The 18350-nt window shown below is 39.4% G+C and overlaps 1 protein-coding gene across 1 annotated transcript in view; it reads left to right on the forward strand.

The window, feature by feature from the left end:
* SEMA3E (semaphorin 3E) overlaps positions 1-8596 on the forward strand; it is a 221884-nt gene extending 213288 nt beyond the window's left edge. Inside the window, exon 17 of the mRNA XM_036328336.1 lies at positions 4395-8596. Coding sequence (XP_036184229.1) covers positions 4395-4847 — 453 coding nt within the window. The 3' untranslated portion in view covers positions 4848-8596. The remainder of the gene's footprint in view (positions 1-4394) is intronic.
* The last annotated feature ends 9754 nt before the right edge of the window (positions 8597-18350 follow it).

Raw genomic sequence — 18350 nt, forward strand, 5'->3', positions numbered from 1 at the left:
ATCCAGAAGGACATCTGGAAGGACATCTGGTCTAATTAGCATATTATGCTTTTATTATTATAGATTACTAGAGGCCTGGTGCATGAAATTCATGAACAGGGGGGGGAGGGGGGGACGTCCCTCAGCCCCGCCTGCACCCTCTTGCAATCTGGGACCCCTTGGGGTATATCCAACTGCTGGTCAGGACCTAAACCCAGGTCCATGGCTCCTAACCACTCACCTGCCTGCCTGCCTGATCACCCCTGACCACTCTGCCTGCCTGCCTGATCACCCCTAACCACTGGCCTGCCTGCCTGATCACCCCTAATTGCCTCTGCCTGCCTGCCTGATTGCCCCTAACTGCTCACCTGCCTGCCTGATTTCCCCTAACTGCTTGCCGGCCTGCCTGATCACCCCTAACCACCTCTGTCTTGGCCCCCGCCACCATGGCTTCATTTGGAAGGACGTCTGAAATGACATCCAGAAGGTCGTTTGGCTATCTGGTCTCATTAGCATATTATGCTTATATTATTATAGTTTGTATTATTTTCCACATGAACAACTGCAAACCTACTTTTGCCCCGCCCTGTATTAAAGAGATGAAACTTTCATGAAAAAATATTTGAAGAGGATTATAAATACCATCTTGTATGCTACAAATATGAATGCTTTTGAGTTACAAAAAGAAACAAAACATATATATGGGCCATAAAGAAAGTACTCATTTAAGATGTGAAAGTTTAAGCCTGGCAGGAAATTTTAAAAATGGATTGACAAACGGTAGAAAGGAGTTTACTAAGGAGAAGAAGGAATAAGACATGGAAGTGGGAAATTAGATCACAAGACAGGGGACTGAAAGCAGAAGGAGTTTGAAGGGGAGGATTTGACTCTATTATTCTGCAAGTTGTCCCCACTACCTGTCCTTAAATTATAGCATTGTTCTCGGGCCGGTAGCATGACTTGTATTAAAATGTTTATTAAATGTTCACAAGAATCAAACCAGAAATGCATCCTATATACTTGTAACTTTTATTCAAATAAAAAACAAACATATTTACAAATAAAATATAAGCAAATTTATACATCATTTAAATGTATATTTAATTGGATGATTTTTTTTTTCACTGAAATGAGGTATCTCCGTGGAAGTAAAATGGGATGCAGACTACCACATATGTGTGTATGTGAATATATAAAACATCTGCCTATAGCACTGTGTGCCATGTGATGACTCAATCCCCTTAACACTTTATTCAAGTGACTTCAAAACTTTTTATATGCATTACTACATAAGGATGCTGTTTGGTTTTCATTTGGCTGGAACATATCATTAACATATTAAATCCATCTTTGTCCTCCTTAGCAGCTGGAAACTCTCAAAGCTTTGAACGTGGATCAGATCTACGATAAACACAAATACTAACAATTAGGATCTTCCACATGATCCCAAATATAGTTCTTTTAAAATGTATATTGATTAGAATGGAAATAATCACACTAATCTAAGAAATCCTTATAGAAAACTCATTGATCGCAGAAATGCAACTATTCCACCAACCCCAGTCTGAGAAGCTCTATCTTGAGCTGTTGGGATATAGATTTACAAAGGCAGGATCTGGTTAATTGGACAATTCTCACCTGCTCAGGCAAGCAACAGAGAGTCTGAATAACCACCCAATCAGGAGCGAGACAAAAGGAAGTGAACTTTGAAGAAGAGTAAAATAGTACTCATTTGTTGAAATAAAGGGTAAAGCTACCAATCAGAAGAAAATTAATGCAAGGGCTGTTTATATTTGCAAATAACGATGCTTGTTCAGGCATAGAAAAGTTAACAAGTGAAATGATGATAAGAAGGAAATAAGGACACTTTTATAGGGGTGTGAGGGAGGCCTGTTTGAAGAGAGAACATTTAGGTCGGCCTTTCTGAATGAGAAGGAATCAGGCCAGACATTGGGATGTTTCTTTAGACAGAGACAAGATTATAGGTTCTGAAACAGAATCCAGCTGGGCATGAAAGCAAGAACAGAAAAAAGGGAGATTTGGGGAGAGTCTGCCATGAGATAAGGTCAACGAACAGGTCATGAAGTATGAGCCTAGCATTGTAGCAAAAATAATAAAATGGAGTGGATGTTTCTGATGCTCACCAGTGAAGAAATGTTGATGGGGATTTGAGATCTGTCGGATATGAGGATAATAATGAGAGAGAAGTATATATGGTGTTCCAAAAAATGTATGCAGACTTTGAATCATTATAAAGGCAGTGTTTATTAAAATACATTTCATTTTCAAAATTGAGCTATCAGCTGTTAAAGTATGTATACATTTTGGGGGGACACCCTGTACATGATAAACACTTTCAGATAGAGTGACTATCTGAAGTATCTATAGAATAATGATGATGTAATGATGATGCAATTGTCAGAAATAGGGAAATAAGTAATTGGGGGGAGTCTAAGTGAAAAGACACTGAATTGTATATAATGAAGGATCAGATAAGTCTCGGTTAGTGTTTCATAATTTATAGGGAACAAAAAAACCAATGGATTATCTATGTGCAAGTTGTACCATTTTAAAGAAGCTGATTGAAATTAGGAAATAGAAGAATTATCAAATGGATGCAAATAAAACATGAGATCAGAGATGGACAGAGGATTGTGCCTTAGAGGAAATGAGAGATCTATAGAAGACACCAAGAAAAGTCCCAGGACAGTATAATGGCTTATACTACACAGAAAAAAAAAAAAGAAAAAAAAAAAGACAGTTAAGTAGGCCAGTCCATTATGTCAAATGCTACCACAAGTTTAAAAACAATGGATGCTGTCCTTCAGAGTCAGTATCATGAGAAGCATGGTGTGGTCATAGGCAGGTTGCAGTACATGGAGAAAGCTAGTGGTGAAGGGAAAATTGGCAAAAGGCCCAGTTAAACTGAGCAGAGCAACTCAAAGTCCTTTAAGAGTTATGGGTTGTGGCAGGTGCTAAGGCTAGATTCTCAGTAAAACTCTTTTTTAGGTTTTATTGTTTCCATGTACAATAAAAGCTTTGGTTTGAGGGTTCTTCCTGGCCCCTCACTGGAGAACTTCTTGAGTGAATGACTGTAGCATTTTGTCTGCCAGGGCCTACAGTTTGTTTGTCCTTCCAAGTCAAGGGAAGCACCTATGAAGGACATATGGAGCTCCTTTTGTCATCCAACTATGTCACTCTGAAGCTTCTGAGTGATTAATTTACCTTGCACAGCTGACAAAATGCCCCAGGGAGCCTTGTAATTTATCATTAACATTCCCATTTGTGGTACAAACTCTCACTCTAGCACTAAGGCCATTTTCCACATTATCACCAATTATATAAATGACCACACATGGGTAATCATGTATGATGAGTCAGTCATATTGCAACTTTGGACATGGCCAAACTGACCAAGGCCTGGGAGAGCTGATCCTGGTAGGCCATGCCAGGACCTACTACTGGCTCAAAAACATGCTTATTGGAATGGCCTTTGCTGCCAACGTGGTTGTGGTTGTGGCTGCTACGCCCTATTATATTGGCAAAGTTGAATACTGCTCTTGTTTTGTATTGTCAAAGGGAAAATCAGAGAGTACAGTGTAAATCACTTTTATACCAGCATCATGTGATCCTGGGCCACATGAAAACATATAACAGTTTGTCTTTTAGCTCAAGGAAATGTAGAGGTGAATAATTAAGAGATTAGATTTTTTTTTTTTTTTTAGAAGGAGAGAGGGTGAAGGTAGTCCAGCTCTCTAAATAGAAATCCTTGTAGTAACATTAGTCATTCTTATCTGAAACACATAAGAACCCCTGAACTAATAATTTGAGAAATGGAATTTGTTCTTTCCATTAAAAAAGAAATTAAACAAATTTTACAAATTGTCATTTCACTTTAACTTTGAGTGCTATATAGAACTGAATATTTTTCTAATAATTGAAAGCTCACTCACTTTGCTCTTAAAAAATATTGATGGCTCTGGCCAGTGTAGCTAAGTTGATTGAGCATCATCCCATGCACAAAAATCACTGGTTGGATTCCCAGTCAAGACACATGCCCAGGCTGTTGGCTTGATTCCTAGTAAGCGATGTGCAGGAGACAGACAATCACTGGTTCTCTTTCGTTGATGTTTCTCTCTCTCTTCCTCTCCCTTTCTCATGCTCTCTAAAATCAATAAAAACATATTAAAAATATGTGGATGTAAAATGACCTTAAAGTGACCTCAAATATAATTTAGTTCAGAGAGAGGGAGAACTGATTTATTTAATTAGGCCCCTCCCCTCTCTCATATATATGACATTTATTTCATCATGTTATAATGAAAATGAACAAAATAAAGATACATTATAGGTTGGTATAATAATCTTCTGGATGATAGTCCAGTGTCATTATTTTTTTGTTGTTGTTATTGCAGGTGAAGACAGATGATAGAGTGGTTAAGATGGACCTCGGTTTACTCTTCCTAAGGGTGCGCAAAATGGATGCTGGTACATATTTTTGCCAGACAGTAGAGCATAGTTTTGTCCACACTGTCCGAAAAATCACCCTGGAGGTCGTAGAAGAGGAGCGCGTGGAGGAAATGTTTAACAAAGACTACGAAGAGGACAGGCCTCCCAAGATGCCTTGTCCAGCTCACAGTAGTATCCCGCACGGAGCAAAGCCATGGTATAAGGAATTCTTGCAGCTGATTGGTTATAGCAACTTCCAGAGAGTGGAAGAATACTGTGAAAAGGTCTGGTGCACAGATAAGAAGAGGAAAAAGCATAAAATGTCACCTTCCAAGTGGAAGTATGCTAACCCACAGGAAAAGAAGCTCCGTCCCAAAGCAGAGCACTATCGCCTGCCCAGGCACACTCTGGACTCCTGAGGAGGTGAGACAATCCACTGGATTCTGAAGGATTTATATTTGAAACCTAAAAGCAAAAGAAAAAAAAGAATGAGAAATCATCCAACTTCTTTGCATTACTTTAAAAAGATTTTTCTGTAATACAGAAATGACTAAGAGGTGTTATGATAAATTATTCTACATACTCATTTGACTGGTTAAACATCATATAAGTTAACTAATTTTTTTTTTAAAAATAAGTGTATGGTTCAATGGTTTCACATTATATTTATCAAAAAGTGACGATAGTTGTAGTTTTGAGTACTTGACTGCTTTTCCAAGGCAATTATTACTTTACTCTTGCTAGACGTAAGATAATGGGAATATTGATGAAAATTTTGAGATTTAAATAATCATGGAAAAATAAAAATAAATGTTTTAATCTTTCTGAATTTTGCCTTTCCTCCACACATAGTATCAGATAGTTTAATATTCTCATGTTAACTGTCTGTACGTTTTAAAAATGATTGTATTAGTGTTGTCAAAGCCATGAGCCAAGGTGTGTTGTAATTATTGTAAACCATGAAAGAAAAATTGTGATCACCTTGACAATTGTGCCCTTCATAAAACATTCATTGCACCATAAAGTGAAGAGAAGAATTAAGTGAAGGTAACTTCTCAGAAAGATCTCAAAGAATGTCAAAACAGATGGACTTACTGTTAGAACTCTTATTGAAAAATTTTGCTGCCCTCTTCTGGTAGAAAAGTATATTCCTCTACAATTTGTCTAGTAAAGATTTGGAAGTTTCTCAGTAGTATATCTAATCCTATTTTAGAAAAAAAACTAACTGAAATAACGATGCGCTAATGCTTATGTCATGCTTTAAGATGTTAATAACTTATTACCTCACAAGCCAAAAATGATATTATAGCACTGAAGCTCTATAAAAACTTAAATTGTATGTCTTCTAAGTAATCTTTCCTGAAATATAAAATATATTCCAGAAACATAATCTTTATTTCTGAAAAAAATATTAAAGCATTTTGCTCTGAGATGTCAAATTTTCCTCTATTTTATATTAACAAATGGAAAATTATTTCATGAGTTCGCCTAATTCCCAAGATGTTCAGAGCACTTTTACTTTTCTCTTATAAATAGTATCAGGAGATTTTATTATTGAAAATGTTTATTTCCTGAAGTTTTTTCTTCTCTTTTATGTAGCAATTACCTTTCTAAAATATAATTTTTAAGATTTTTTCATTTAAATAAAAATTAAAAGCAAGTGGATTACATATAAAAACAAGTATGACTATTTAAATGTTAATCTTGAATAATATTCATTTTAGTTTTCAAAATTAGCTTAGAGGATGTATAAATAAGAAAGTCCAAGTGTTGATAACTTGTAATGTCTTTCCATTTTATTCTAAAATTACCAAATACATAAATGTTTCAAGAAACTTTAAAGAGTTCATTCAGTAAGCTGCCCAGCTACAAAAGGTCTAAAAGATATAAATATATTGAAAATAAACGTTCTCTGAAAAACTCAGTTGCTATGTACATAAGAATCCACTGGAGGTCATTGCTGCCCACCAATATTAACTGGAAACAATGTATTGAAAGTTTCATTAAAAAGATGTATTTCAGTAAAGCTGCCAGATGTAGAGAAATAGAACCATAACCACAGATTACAAGACCCTTAGCAAAGGTTATGTCCAAAACACTCAACGTGAACAGATAAGTCAATAAACATAATTTATTGAAAATATTCTTCCATTAACACAAGAGAAGGGAAAGCAGGATTTTTCTCCTGTATTTGAAATTTAAGAAAAAAATTATGGCAGATAAGGCATAAGTAGTTATCATTTTAATCTCCACACATACAACCAGTTAATAATAATGACAATGTCACTTATGAACTAAAATATTTGACAACTGGATAACTAAAACTGAGGAAAATAACTTTTCTATGATGCGTCTTAAGAATTGAATGGACCTACATGCTTTTAAACTAAAACTATTAACCAGAAAAAAGATATATTTTACTTAAAATGCTAAACTTGATTCTGAAAAAAATAAATACAAACCAAATAAGCTTTTGAAGACTCAAATACACAATTCAGTGAAAGCACTAAATTCCATATATATGTATATACAGGTATATGTATATACATGTGCTTCGTGTTTCAATTTTCTCTCTGCACCCCCCACACACACCCACTTCCATCACTCCCCCCACCACGTGCACACACACACACACATACACACATCATGACGTACTTTGAGAAAAATGCATTGCCCTCTCAAAGGACAAGCCAACAATTTATGTTGTTCTGTCCTTGAGAATCTGAAATGTACCACAAAAACACATTTCAGGTCTTTTGTTTGTTTTTTCTGGGATTAAAACTCAAATTCAGAATCTCATTGCAGAAATGTCCAGGCTTGGAAAATCACAAATGAATTGATATTTATCCCCTCTTTCTTGAACTTGGGAAAGGCATGCCTAACTACCTGGAAGAATTCAGATTTTGCCCCAACCCCACCTCATTTTCTCCAGACACAAACTCAGTGAAGGAGAAAGATTCCCTCTGGGAAAAGACAGCTGAAAAAGAATCTTCTCCACCGACCCTAGTTTCAAATGGGGCACCTCCAGGCAGGGACTGTCTCCTGCTTCTCCAGCCTATTCTATGTTATTCTCGGTTGAGAGGGTACCTGTGGATGGATGAGCCTTGACATCACAATGAACACCTACATCACCCATTGAGCTACAGATGCAGGTTTGTTGGCAGGGAGGATTTCAACTGGAAGGTATTTTACGTCATGATTTGCGACGCCTCTTCCATGCCTACCGTCATAGATGGCGACTTTTTCTTTTGTGTTTATTACTGAATATTTCAGCACAAGGCTATCAACATGGTGAAACAGGGATTAAAAATAGAAATAGATACTAATGAGGGCTCTGGAAGAAAGATTTTGCCTACTTAGTAAGTGGCAATTCCATATAGATGAGAGTTTTTCCTTCCCCAAATTAGTTGAGTACTTATGATGTTTTTATTGTGCTTAATATTTGCTATAGGGTGTAGGGTTTTGTAAATCTTCATAGTGATTATGAACATTTGTAAAATTTGTAAAATACAATAAATCATTTTGAGTGTTGGTGTTTCGCATGAAACAGATACAGCAGCCATTGTCCTTAAAAATGAGTTGTGTTTAGCCTGATAAAGAAAATTACTTAGCATTGTGTAGGTATTTGAGATCACGAAGAAGTGCTGCAGTTATGATGCAGTGGGAAGTCATTCTTTTTCTTACAGCGGAGTATCACATCGAGATAATTTTTCAAAAGCAGTGCTCATTTTTAAGGACAGCATTGTTGCATTTAAATCAGATATAAATACTAGATTTCCACGAACACTCTTTTGAATGTAGTGTGTTATTTAAGCTGGCATGTTTATTTTATTTTTCTGGGAAGATAGCATTATATTTTGGCTCTCATTGTAAACCAAATGTATTCTGTTTGTCTAAATGGCTTAGTTATAAGCTAGAGTACTATATCGGCATATTCTTGTCTGTATGGCTTCCTTTTTTGTGCTTGCCTGGGTCCATAACAGCATGTGCCATATTATTTCTTTTCACGGATTATAAGCCATGAGACATATCATCTGGTGGCAAGCTGCGAAGACCATTGACTGTCACATGGATTTGCCACTGTGCACTGCATAATTCATCTGTACCATTATGTACAATTTCCATTTAGTTTAACATAGATGATAAATAAATATTTGCTAAATCCTTACATGCTTTTTGAGGAGTGTTTTCTAAGTTTTTTGCCCATTGAATTCAAGTTCACAGCATGTCAAGCTGAAATGTAACCGTACAATGCTAGAATAGCACTCTTTTTTAAGAAGTTAGGAAACAATTCCGTTCTCTTTCCTTGTAAATACGTGAGTCAACTTTCTTAAGGAGGAACAAGGCCATTCATCTCATTACTTTGCAGCAGTTGGGTTTAAGTTTAGGCATCATGTTCCTGGGACCAGCAGCCAGAAATTCCTTTCTAAACCACATTCTCCAGATAAGAAAGAGTGAAAATGAAACTTTTAGAATGGTAACCAGCAGGATGTCTACGATTTTGGCAAGCCTCAACTTCTTTCTTAAGGTAGCTTAATTGTTGTTTTATCTGCTGTTATTATAAGACGTTGGAGAGGTCATTTAAATGAGATTTAGTGTTAAATGATTCTCACTTTGGGGAGTGCTGTTTTCAAGTAACATGGTGGTAATTACTTACAATGCTTGGAAGGAAGACGAGGCTCTGGCATAGTGTTTCTGGCAGCTTTCTGATATGACAATGCCATTAATGGTAACTGTTTATACTTGTTTTACACTTGCATTCATTCATAATATAGGGCCTCCTTTTAGAGTAATATTCGATTAACCCATTAAAACTGCTTTTTCAATACATATTTAACTACTAGTCAAGGAAAAGTAGAGAAACAGTTGTGGTGACTAGAAATCTCTTACCTATTATTCAAAGAGAACCAAAGTGCCTGGCCGGTGTGGTTCAGTGGTTGAGCATTGACCCATAAATGAGGAGGTCACAGTTCCATTGCCAGTCAGGGCACATGCCAGGGTTGTAGGCTCGATCCCCAGCAGGGGGCATGTAGGAAGTAGCCAATCCACGTAAATGTTTCTTACCCATAGATGTTTCTATCTCTCCCTCTCTCTCTAAAATCAATAAAAACACAAAAGTATGCACCTTTCTTTTTATTCAAAAACCATAGGCTGGGCACTAGACCAGGTGCTTTATAAAGTGTAGAACTGTTAATGATGCCATTAAGTATAGGGGTAAATAAAAATTTAATTACGTTTGTTCTAAGAATTTGTTGACAGTTGCCACTGGAAAAAACTCAAAACCTTATTTATTTATTTTTTTTTACTTTATGCAGCATGAAACACAAGAGTGTAGCTTTTAAAATATTTTTCAAAATTTGGAATGTTGTAGAAGGTACTTCTAATTATGAATCTTGAGACTTCTTGTCAGGATGACATCAAAAAGCCAGGCTTTGATTCAAAGGAGCAGCAATGATAGATGTTATATAGAAAAAGAAAATAATTTAACAACAAAGAAACAAACAAGGCACAGCAAGAAGGCGGCTGTCTGCAAGACAGGAAGAGGAGTCTCACCAGGAGAGCAATACTTTGATCCTGGACTTCCCAGCCTCCTGAACTGTGAAAATAAATGTTTGTTGTTTAAGCCTCACAGTCTATGGTATTTTCTCATAGTGTGGGCAGACTACTGCACAAAGAAAAGAACAGAGAAAAGCAGAGAGTTTAAGCACAACCAGAAAAAAAGCAAATAAGCCTACATATATTCCAAAACATCTGCAGTCATCTAAAGTAGTAAGTAGTGATATCTGGAAAGAGTGATGAAAAGTGGCCTCTCCGCTATGACTGCTGGCTTACATCAATTAGGCAGGACATTCAGAGGTGTTTCTCAATCATAGTGATTTCTTCTCTGCGAATCAGAGTAAGTTTCTAGGAAAGGAGAAAACTGAATTATAAACTGTTTTCAACAACCACAGCAACAGCAGAAAAAAACTAGTGATGAACGGGATGATCCCTTGCAGATTATTCCATCAATTCAATCTAGTTGGAAAGAATGGTTAAAGAGTTTTTTATTTTACATGATTTTCAGAAGTCAGAAGTCAGGACATAACATGTCTCAGCTGGATTCTCTGCTTAGGGTCTCAAAAAAACAACATCAACCACCAGCTGCCTGAGACCTGGGGAAGAATCAACTCATTCAGGTAATTGGGAGAATTCTGTTCCTTCTGGTTCTAGGACTGAGATCCCTTCCCCTCTCTCAGCATAATTATTTTCAGACTAGAGCCCAGTGCATGAATTCGTGCATGGGTGGGGTCCCTCGGCATGGCCAGCGTTTGGACCAATCAGGTTGGACGGCAGGGGGAGAGGGACATCAGGAGTTTGGCCGGCCGTGGAAGGTTGGCTGTGGGAGCCCACTGACCACTAGGGGTCAGCTTCTGCTTTGAGTATCAGTTTGGTTGATGGCTTTTATGCTATCTAATAATAACCAAACATGGTAATTGACCGTACCTTCGCTACACCTCCCATTGGCTAATCAGCATGATATGCAAATTAACCGCCAACAAAGATGGCGATTAATTTGCATATACCGGCTGGGAGCAAAGCAAGCCAGGCTGCCGAAAACAAGCCAGGCAGCAGAGGCGGTAGCAAAACAAGCCAGGCGGTGGAGGGAGGCAGGGGTGAAACAAGCCGGGCAGCAGAGACGGGAGCAAAGCCCGCCTCAGCAGTTTTCGCTCCCTTCTCTGCTTTGCTCCAGCCGTAGGAAGCCCTGTTCTTGCAGGAATCTTCCTGCAACGGGCCTCTAGTATATATATATATATATATATATTCTTCCAAGTTGTTGAATGTATCAGTATTTTGTTCTTTTTTATTACTGAGTACCATTCCACTACTAGTATAATGGGTATACAAAAATTTGATGAACATTTTAGTTGTTTCAATTTTGTCTATCTACATTAATAAAAGACAAAGATGCTAATTGAACGTACCTTCGCTAAAAGCACACCAGCCAATCAGACGAGTATGCAAATTAACCCAACAAAGATGGCAGTTAATTTGCATACACAGGCACCCAGTGAAGATTGAAGACAGTGTAGAAGGAAGCCAAGCACTGCAGAAGGGAGCCAAGGGGCAGAGAAAGGAATGGATCGGAGGTAGAAGAGACGGGAGCGGAGCTGAGGCAGTGGACACGGGAGGGAGGTGAAGCAGAGACTCAGGAGGGAGTCAAGGCAGTGGAGACGGGAGGGAGTGAAGTGGCAGACACGGGAGGAAGCAAGGCAGTGGAAAAGGAAGGGAGCAGGGCAGCAGAGAAAGGAGGAAGCCGAGGCAGCAGAGAAGGAAGGGAGTGAGGCAGCGGAGAAGGGAGCGAAGCCCGCCTCGGTGGGCTTCACTCCCTTCTCTACTTCACTCTGGTCTCAGGAAGCCTTATTCTTGCAAGAATAGGCCTGGGGAAGCCCTGTTCTTGCAAGAATCTTCCTGCAACGGGCCTCTAATTATAAATAAAATGGAACATTTATGTGTAAGTATGGACATAGCATTTATTTCTCTTGGGTATATACCTAGCAGAGAAATTTCTAGATTGTGTAGTTGTATATTTAATTTTGATGAAACTGCCATATTGTTTTGCAAAGTGATTATACATTTTAGATTCCATAAATTGTGTATGAGAGTTCAATTTTCTTCATGTCTTCACCAACCCTTAGTATGTTCAATCGTCTTTATTTTAGTCATTGTACCAGGTGTATAGTGATCTCTCATTGTGGTTTTCAATTTTCATTTCTCTAATGACTAATGCTGTTAAATATCTTTGCATGTACTTCTTAGCTATCCATGTATCTTCTTTGGTGACATAAGTATTCAAAGATTTTATCCATTTTATTGAGTTGTCTGTCTTCTCATTATTAAATTGTAAGAGTTGTTTATATATTTTACATAAAAGGCCTTTGCAAGATATATATTTTATAAATATTTCTCTCAGTCATTAAGTGTTTTCATTTATTTTGGTAACAATGTCTTATAAGCAGCAAACATGTGTTTTTTAATCCAATTTATTGATATTTTTTGTGTGTTTAAGAAATATTGGCCAAACACAAGGTCACTGAGATTTTTCTCCAGTATTTTCTTCTAGAACTTCTATAGCTTTACCTTACATTTAGATCTATAATCCATTTGAAATTAACTTTGTGTATGCTGTGAAGTATGTGTCAAGATTTATTTCTTTGCATGTGGTTATTCCACTAATCCGGTACCATTTGTTGAAATAAACAGTTCCTGCATTGAATTGACTTGCCACTTTTTGATAAAGGTAATCAGCTATAGAAATTTTAGGCTGGTTGATCCAGGCTAACTTCCCTGTCCCCAAATGAGATATCCCTGTCCCCAAATGTGCAACATTCTGTATATGTGAAAGCCTTTTAATCTAATCCTAAAAATTATATCAAATAAAGATGTCTTTGATTTATTAAGGAACCTTCTTTAAAATGCTAATAACTTGTAGAATTGAGTGGGTTAGAATTCACACAACAGTAGCAACCAGTCAACCAGCTAACAGTCATCTGGGCCACTTGAAAAGGTTAAAATGACATTTTGGATAGAGTGGAGGTAAGGGAAGGAAATGAGGGGAGGAAAGGAAGGTGCTAATTAATTCACTTTAGAATGGAACCTTTTAGGGAAAGTTCAAAACTTGGTTGAAAGATGAGAGTAACAGAGGAGGAATGTGGTCATAGGGATAAGAAAAAAATAGAATTGAAGGTAAAATTCCTTTTCATGCATTTTTTCCTATATTTGTTTTGGCGTTTATTCGGGAGAAGGGATCAACTTTTAAAATATTTTCTCTAGCCCTAACCGATTTGGCTCAGTGGATAGAGTGTCAGCCTGCGGACTGAAGGGTCCCAGGTTTGATTCCAGTCAAGGGCATGTACCTTGGTTGCGGGCACATCCCCAGTAGGGGGTGTGCAGGAGGCAGCTGATTGATGTTTCTTTCTCATCAATGTTTCTAACTCTCTATCCCTCTCCCTTCCTCTCTGTAAAAAATCAATAAAATATATTAAAAAATTAAAAATAAAATATTTTCTCTAGCCCCCTTCATGCCTATTGTCAATTTCTATCAGCCACTCCTGGAGTTCCTCCATGCCAAGGACTTCTTCTTCCTCTTTTCTGCCCTATGTGGTCTTAACTTTCAAAGAAGAACTCAGACTAGTTAATATAAATGAAGTCCTTTAGGGATATATCAATTTAAAAGACTCCTGTGGGGCTCTCACAGTAATTCAATTGCTGTTTACAACATTATTTCCTTAGGGCTAGTATATTTTTGAGCTAACCAAACTAGTTTTCAAAGAATAAAACCTGTTGTTTCTTTGGGAAGGATTTTCTGTGTTACCTAATCATAAATGTTATCTACATTCTCAAAGATTTAATTGTATGCAAAATATTCTAAGAGCTAATATATTTTATTGGGATGTCATCTTCTAAAATATGAAATGCTATTTGATTATCATGTTCTTTATTAGCTAGGCTGTTATAATCGTATCTAATAAAAGAGAAACATGGTAATTGGCGTACGACTGCTACCCTTCCCATTGGCTAATCAGGGCTATATGCAAATTAACTGCCAGCCAAGATGGCGGCCGGCAGCCAGGCAGCTTGAAACTAACATGAGGCTTGCTTGCTTCAGTGATGGAGGACTCCAACGTTCCCCGCCTGACGCTGCAGGCCTCTGAGCTGGCAGTTTGAAACATAGTTACAAAAATAGAAGCTAAACAAAACCCCAGAAACCAGCTTTCAGCTAGCTGGGATCTCAAACCTGGAGTTGATACAGAGTTTCGTTTATAGAACCGAAACAAACCAGATACCTGCTTTCAGGAGCGGAGGCCTAAGAGCTGGAGCCTCGGAGCTAAAGCTGGCTAAGAATGAAAAAAAAAAAAAGAAAAAAAGGAGCAGTTGGGAGCTTCAGTCCCAACCTGAAAACAGCCCTCTGCCCCTCACCCAGACTGGCCAGCCACCCCAGTGGGGACCTGAAGGGTGTGTGACCAGCTGCAAACAGCCATCATCCCCTCATCCAGGCTGGCAAGGCACCCCAGTGGGGACCCCCACCCTGATCCAGGACACCCTTCAGGGCAAACCAGCCAGCCCCCACCCATGCACCAGGCCTCTATTCTATATAGTAAAAGGGTAATATGCCTCCCAGCACCGGGATCAGCAGAACCGCGAGGTATCCCGGCACCAGGATCAGCATGACAGGGGGCAGCGCCCAAACCCCCTGATCGCCCTGCGGCTCTGTGTGTGACAGAGGGTGGGGCCACAACCTCCCTATCAGCCCTGCTCTGTTCCTAACAGGGGAAGGCGCCCCAACCTCCTGATCGGCCCTGCTCTGTGTGTGACAGGGTGTGGCACCCTAATCCCCCCTCCTCACGGGCCCTGCTCTGTGTGTGACGGGGTAGAGCCATAACCTCCCCATCAGCCCCACCCTGAGTGTCAGAGTGGTGGCGCCCCAACCCCTTGATCGGCCCTGCTCTGTGGGTGATAGTGGGTGGCGCCCCAACCCCCTGATCCGCCCTGCTCTGTGTGTGACAGGGAGCGGTGCCCCAACTCCCCTATCGGCCCTACTCTGTGAGTGACAGGGGGAGCTCCTCAACCCCCTGATGGGCCCTGCTCTGTGCGTGACAGGGAGGAGCTCCCCAACCCCCTGATGGGCCCTGCTCTGTGCGTGATGGGGTATGGAGCCCCAACCCCCCTGATGGGCCCTGCTCTGTGTGTGACAGGGGGTGGCGCCGCAACCTCCCCATCGACCCTGCCTTGAGTGTGACAGGGGGCAGTGCCCCAACCCCCCAATCGGCCCTACCCTGAGCGTGACTGAGGGTGGCATCACAACCTCCCAATCCGCCCTGCTCTGTGCATGACAGGGGGCAGCGCCCCAACTCCCCAATCGGCCCTGCTCTGAGCCTGACCAGGGGCTGCACCTAGGGATTAGGCCTGCCCTCTGCCACCCGGGAGCAGGCCTAAGCCAGCAGGTTGTTATCTCCCGAGGGGTCCCAGACTGCGAGAGGGCACAGGCCGGGCTGAGGGACTCCCCCTCCCCGAGTGCACAAATGTTTGTGCACTGGGCCTCTAGTAAGTAGAATAATATGCCAAATATAAACTAGTCTACAAAACTTGTGCATAAATAGATATTAACTGTATCACTTTTACTCTATTAGAAGTGATATTGCAGATATATTCTTGGTAGCAATCTGAAAATTAGCTTGGATTTTATTTATAAATGTGAGAATGTGTCATTTTTTTCAACTAATTCCATTTAAAGAAGGCACACATTGGAACACTGTGAATTTATTTATTTTGGTTTGTCAGCTTTATATGTAGACTAGCAGTCAAAGCATTTCTAAACAGTAGACTTTAAAACTGCATTCATTTTACCACATTTTTATATAGTTCAGCATAGAATAAATACTACAAAATGTTTTCAGAAAATCTGAAGTGAAAGACTGAGACACTTTATTAAGATTACTATTTTATATACTACATGTATATGTTCATGGTCTACTATGCTTGAGTCAGGTGGTAGATGGTGTATTCAGTGCAGTGCAAGGTTCTCTCTTCCGTATTATGTAAAAAATTATATCTGCACTAAGGGACTGCTCCCATTCAGGCTTTTCTTTAATACCAATCTCCTGCTCCCTGGCATTATCCTTCCAATTCTTCATATACGTGTATAAATGTATAGATACATTTTGTAATTGATCTAGTCTTTAAAACTTTTTTTACCTAATACCCTCAACGCCTGGCATGTTATAAAATGGAGCTATAAATTCACTCACATTACAGAGATAGGCAGAGAAGCTGTTGTTTCTTTACTGTCTTTATCAATGCCCGGGCCTTTCTCACACACTCTCGGAATCTAGGTATCAGGAAAAATACATTAGCACTTTTGATTTCATTTTGCTCTGATGAAATGACTTTGGCAGTTCTTTCTTGGTGGTCAAAAGTCCTTTTGGGACGCTAATGCTCAGTGTTCCAGATGACCATGTGCTATCTTCCACCCAAGATCTTCTAAGAAGTCGAGTGCCCAAGGGTATATTGTAAGGAAGAACCATGTGATCGTTTGTCATTGTGAATGACTGTGTCTTCGTATTCAAGCCCTGCTTTAGGTGTTTTGGGGTTCCTAGAATCTTCAGTTAAATTATAATGGCATAAAAGCATTTTATTTTCTCTCAGGGTCTTGATGATTCAAACTCACCTCCAAAGTCTCTGGTGCAAAGTGACACCGGATCTGGCTATGACACTCATGAAATACTCAGCCCAGATAGTCCACCTGTGCACCACTTCACCTCTTCTGGTAAGTCAACTGGCCAACACCCTTGACTACTTATCACTTCCATCCACAAGGAGCATAAGAACTTCTGGTAATTTAGTCAATTATGGAGACTCATCTGAACTTTGTGAATTAATTTCCATGACACTGTCCCCCTACTCTCCCACTGTGCCACGAGGTTTCTTTCATGATACCTAATCCCTAGTACTTATATGGATCATCTGTAAGGCAGTCTACTCTAACTTTTCCAGGTGAGATATGGGTTCTAACCACAGGGACCTCTTCTTGTCACCCATTTTCCCTTGCTTTTGGGCTTTAAAGCAAGTGATAGGGAGAGATTTTGCCTTCCTTACAAGTTAAAAAGATAGCCTGAGATTTTCCCCTACTTGTAAGTAATAAGATAGCAGTTTATAGATACTGGAAGAAGACACAAAGCCCCTGGATTAGAGACAAAGTACTTTAACTATTCACAACACAAGCAGCGTGAGTATACCATTGGCAGTGGTTTCTCCTGTCCCCCAAGTTAAATGCATGTGACACAAAATGGCACGCAATGGGTTTAACAGCTGAAGAACATAGACCTTGAGGAAGCAGCTGCTTTTACATTAAGGCTTGTCTTTGATCTGGGAGGATAGATTGCATCTCTTAAGGTTACTAACTACTAATAACAACCCTGAGAAATGGTCAAGGAAAGTGCGGTCAAGGCTTTGCATTTTTGCCACACCCAGCGGGAACATGGACACTATGTTCCATGTCAAAGTGCTTCTCCCAAGAAAAGGTTCATATACAGACCTTACACTTAGTGTCTCCTACATCTCACTCCTGTTCACAATCCTCCATGCCAAGAACAGTTTTTCTCTTCTTTTCTTTTTTTTCTTTTCTTTTTTCTTTTGTTTTATTTTCTTACTTTCCTTTTCTTACTTTTATTTTATTTTCTTACTTTTCTTTCTTTTTCCCTTACATAAAGTATTTCTTCTTTCTCATCAACGCCTTAATGTAAGACATTGTAGTGGATAGGTGCATCTTCCTTACATATGGGAAGATAGTTTTCAAATGTCCCTCCATACCTAGCTCTTAAAAAATTCATCAGGAGCTGAGTCAGTGCAGGTCCTCTGGGGAACGGGAACCAGGATGGAATTAGAAGTGCAAGAGAGAGAAGTTTTGGAGGTAATGCTTATGAAAAATAAAAGGTAGAAAGAGGAGAAGCAGCCAGGTAAATACCATAAGAGGATGATACAGGTCTGAAACTTATGAGAAGAGAGTGGGGAAGGAAGGAGTATTTGGGAAAAAGAGTCTCTGACTGTGGTGTACCTCCAAAAATGTTTCAGGAAGCCCAATGGGGAGTTCAGCACTGGGGAGAAATGACCAGACCCTTGAGTCCCTGTCACACTCAATCATTGAATTGATCTGGCCAAGGGAATCACCTAGAGATCATCAGCTGACTTACTATTGGCAGCTGCTTCTGTCTCACAGGGAATTCTTACAGTGCACTATCTTGGCTGCCATAGGAACCATAGGAATGACTCGCCTTTTCTCTTTTTATCATGGTTCATTTTAAAGCCTGTTATCAAACTAAAGAGCTCAACACCTTGTCTGTCCTGGAGTTATAATTAATGGCTTATCCTGGGAGATGTGAGATTGG

This window comes from Myotis myotis, unplaced genomic scaffold, assembly GCF_014108235.1.
Source record: "Myotis myotis isolate mMyoMyo1 unplaced genomic scaffold, mMyoMyo1.p scaffold_m19_p_11, whole genome shotgun sequence".
Classification (NCBI taxonomy): domain Eukaryota; kingdom Metazoa; phylum Chordata; class Mammalia; order Chiroptera; family Vespertilionidae; genus Myotis; species Myotis myotis.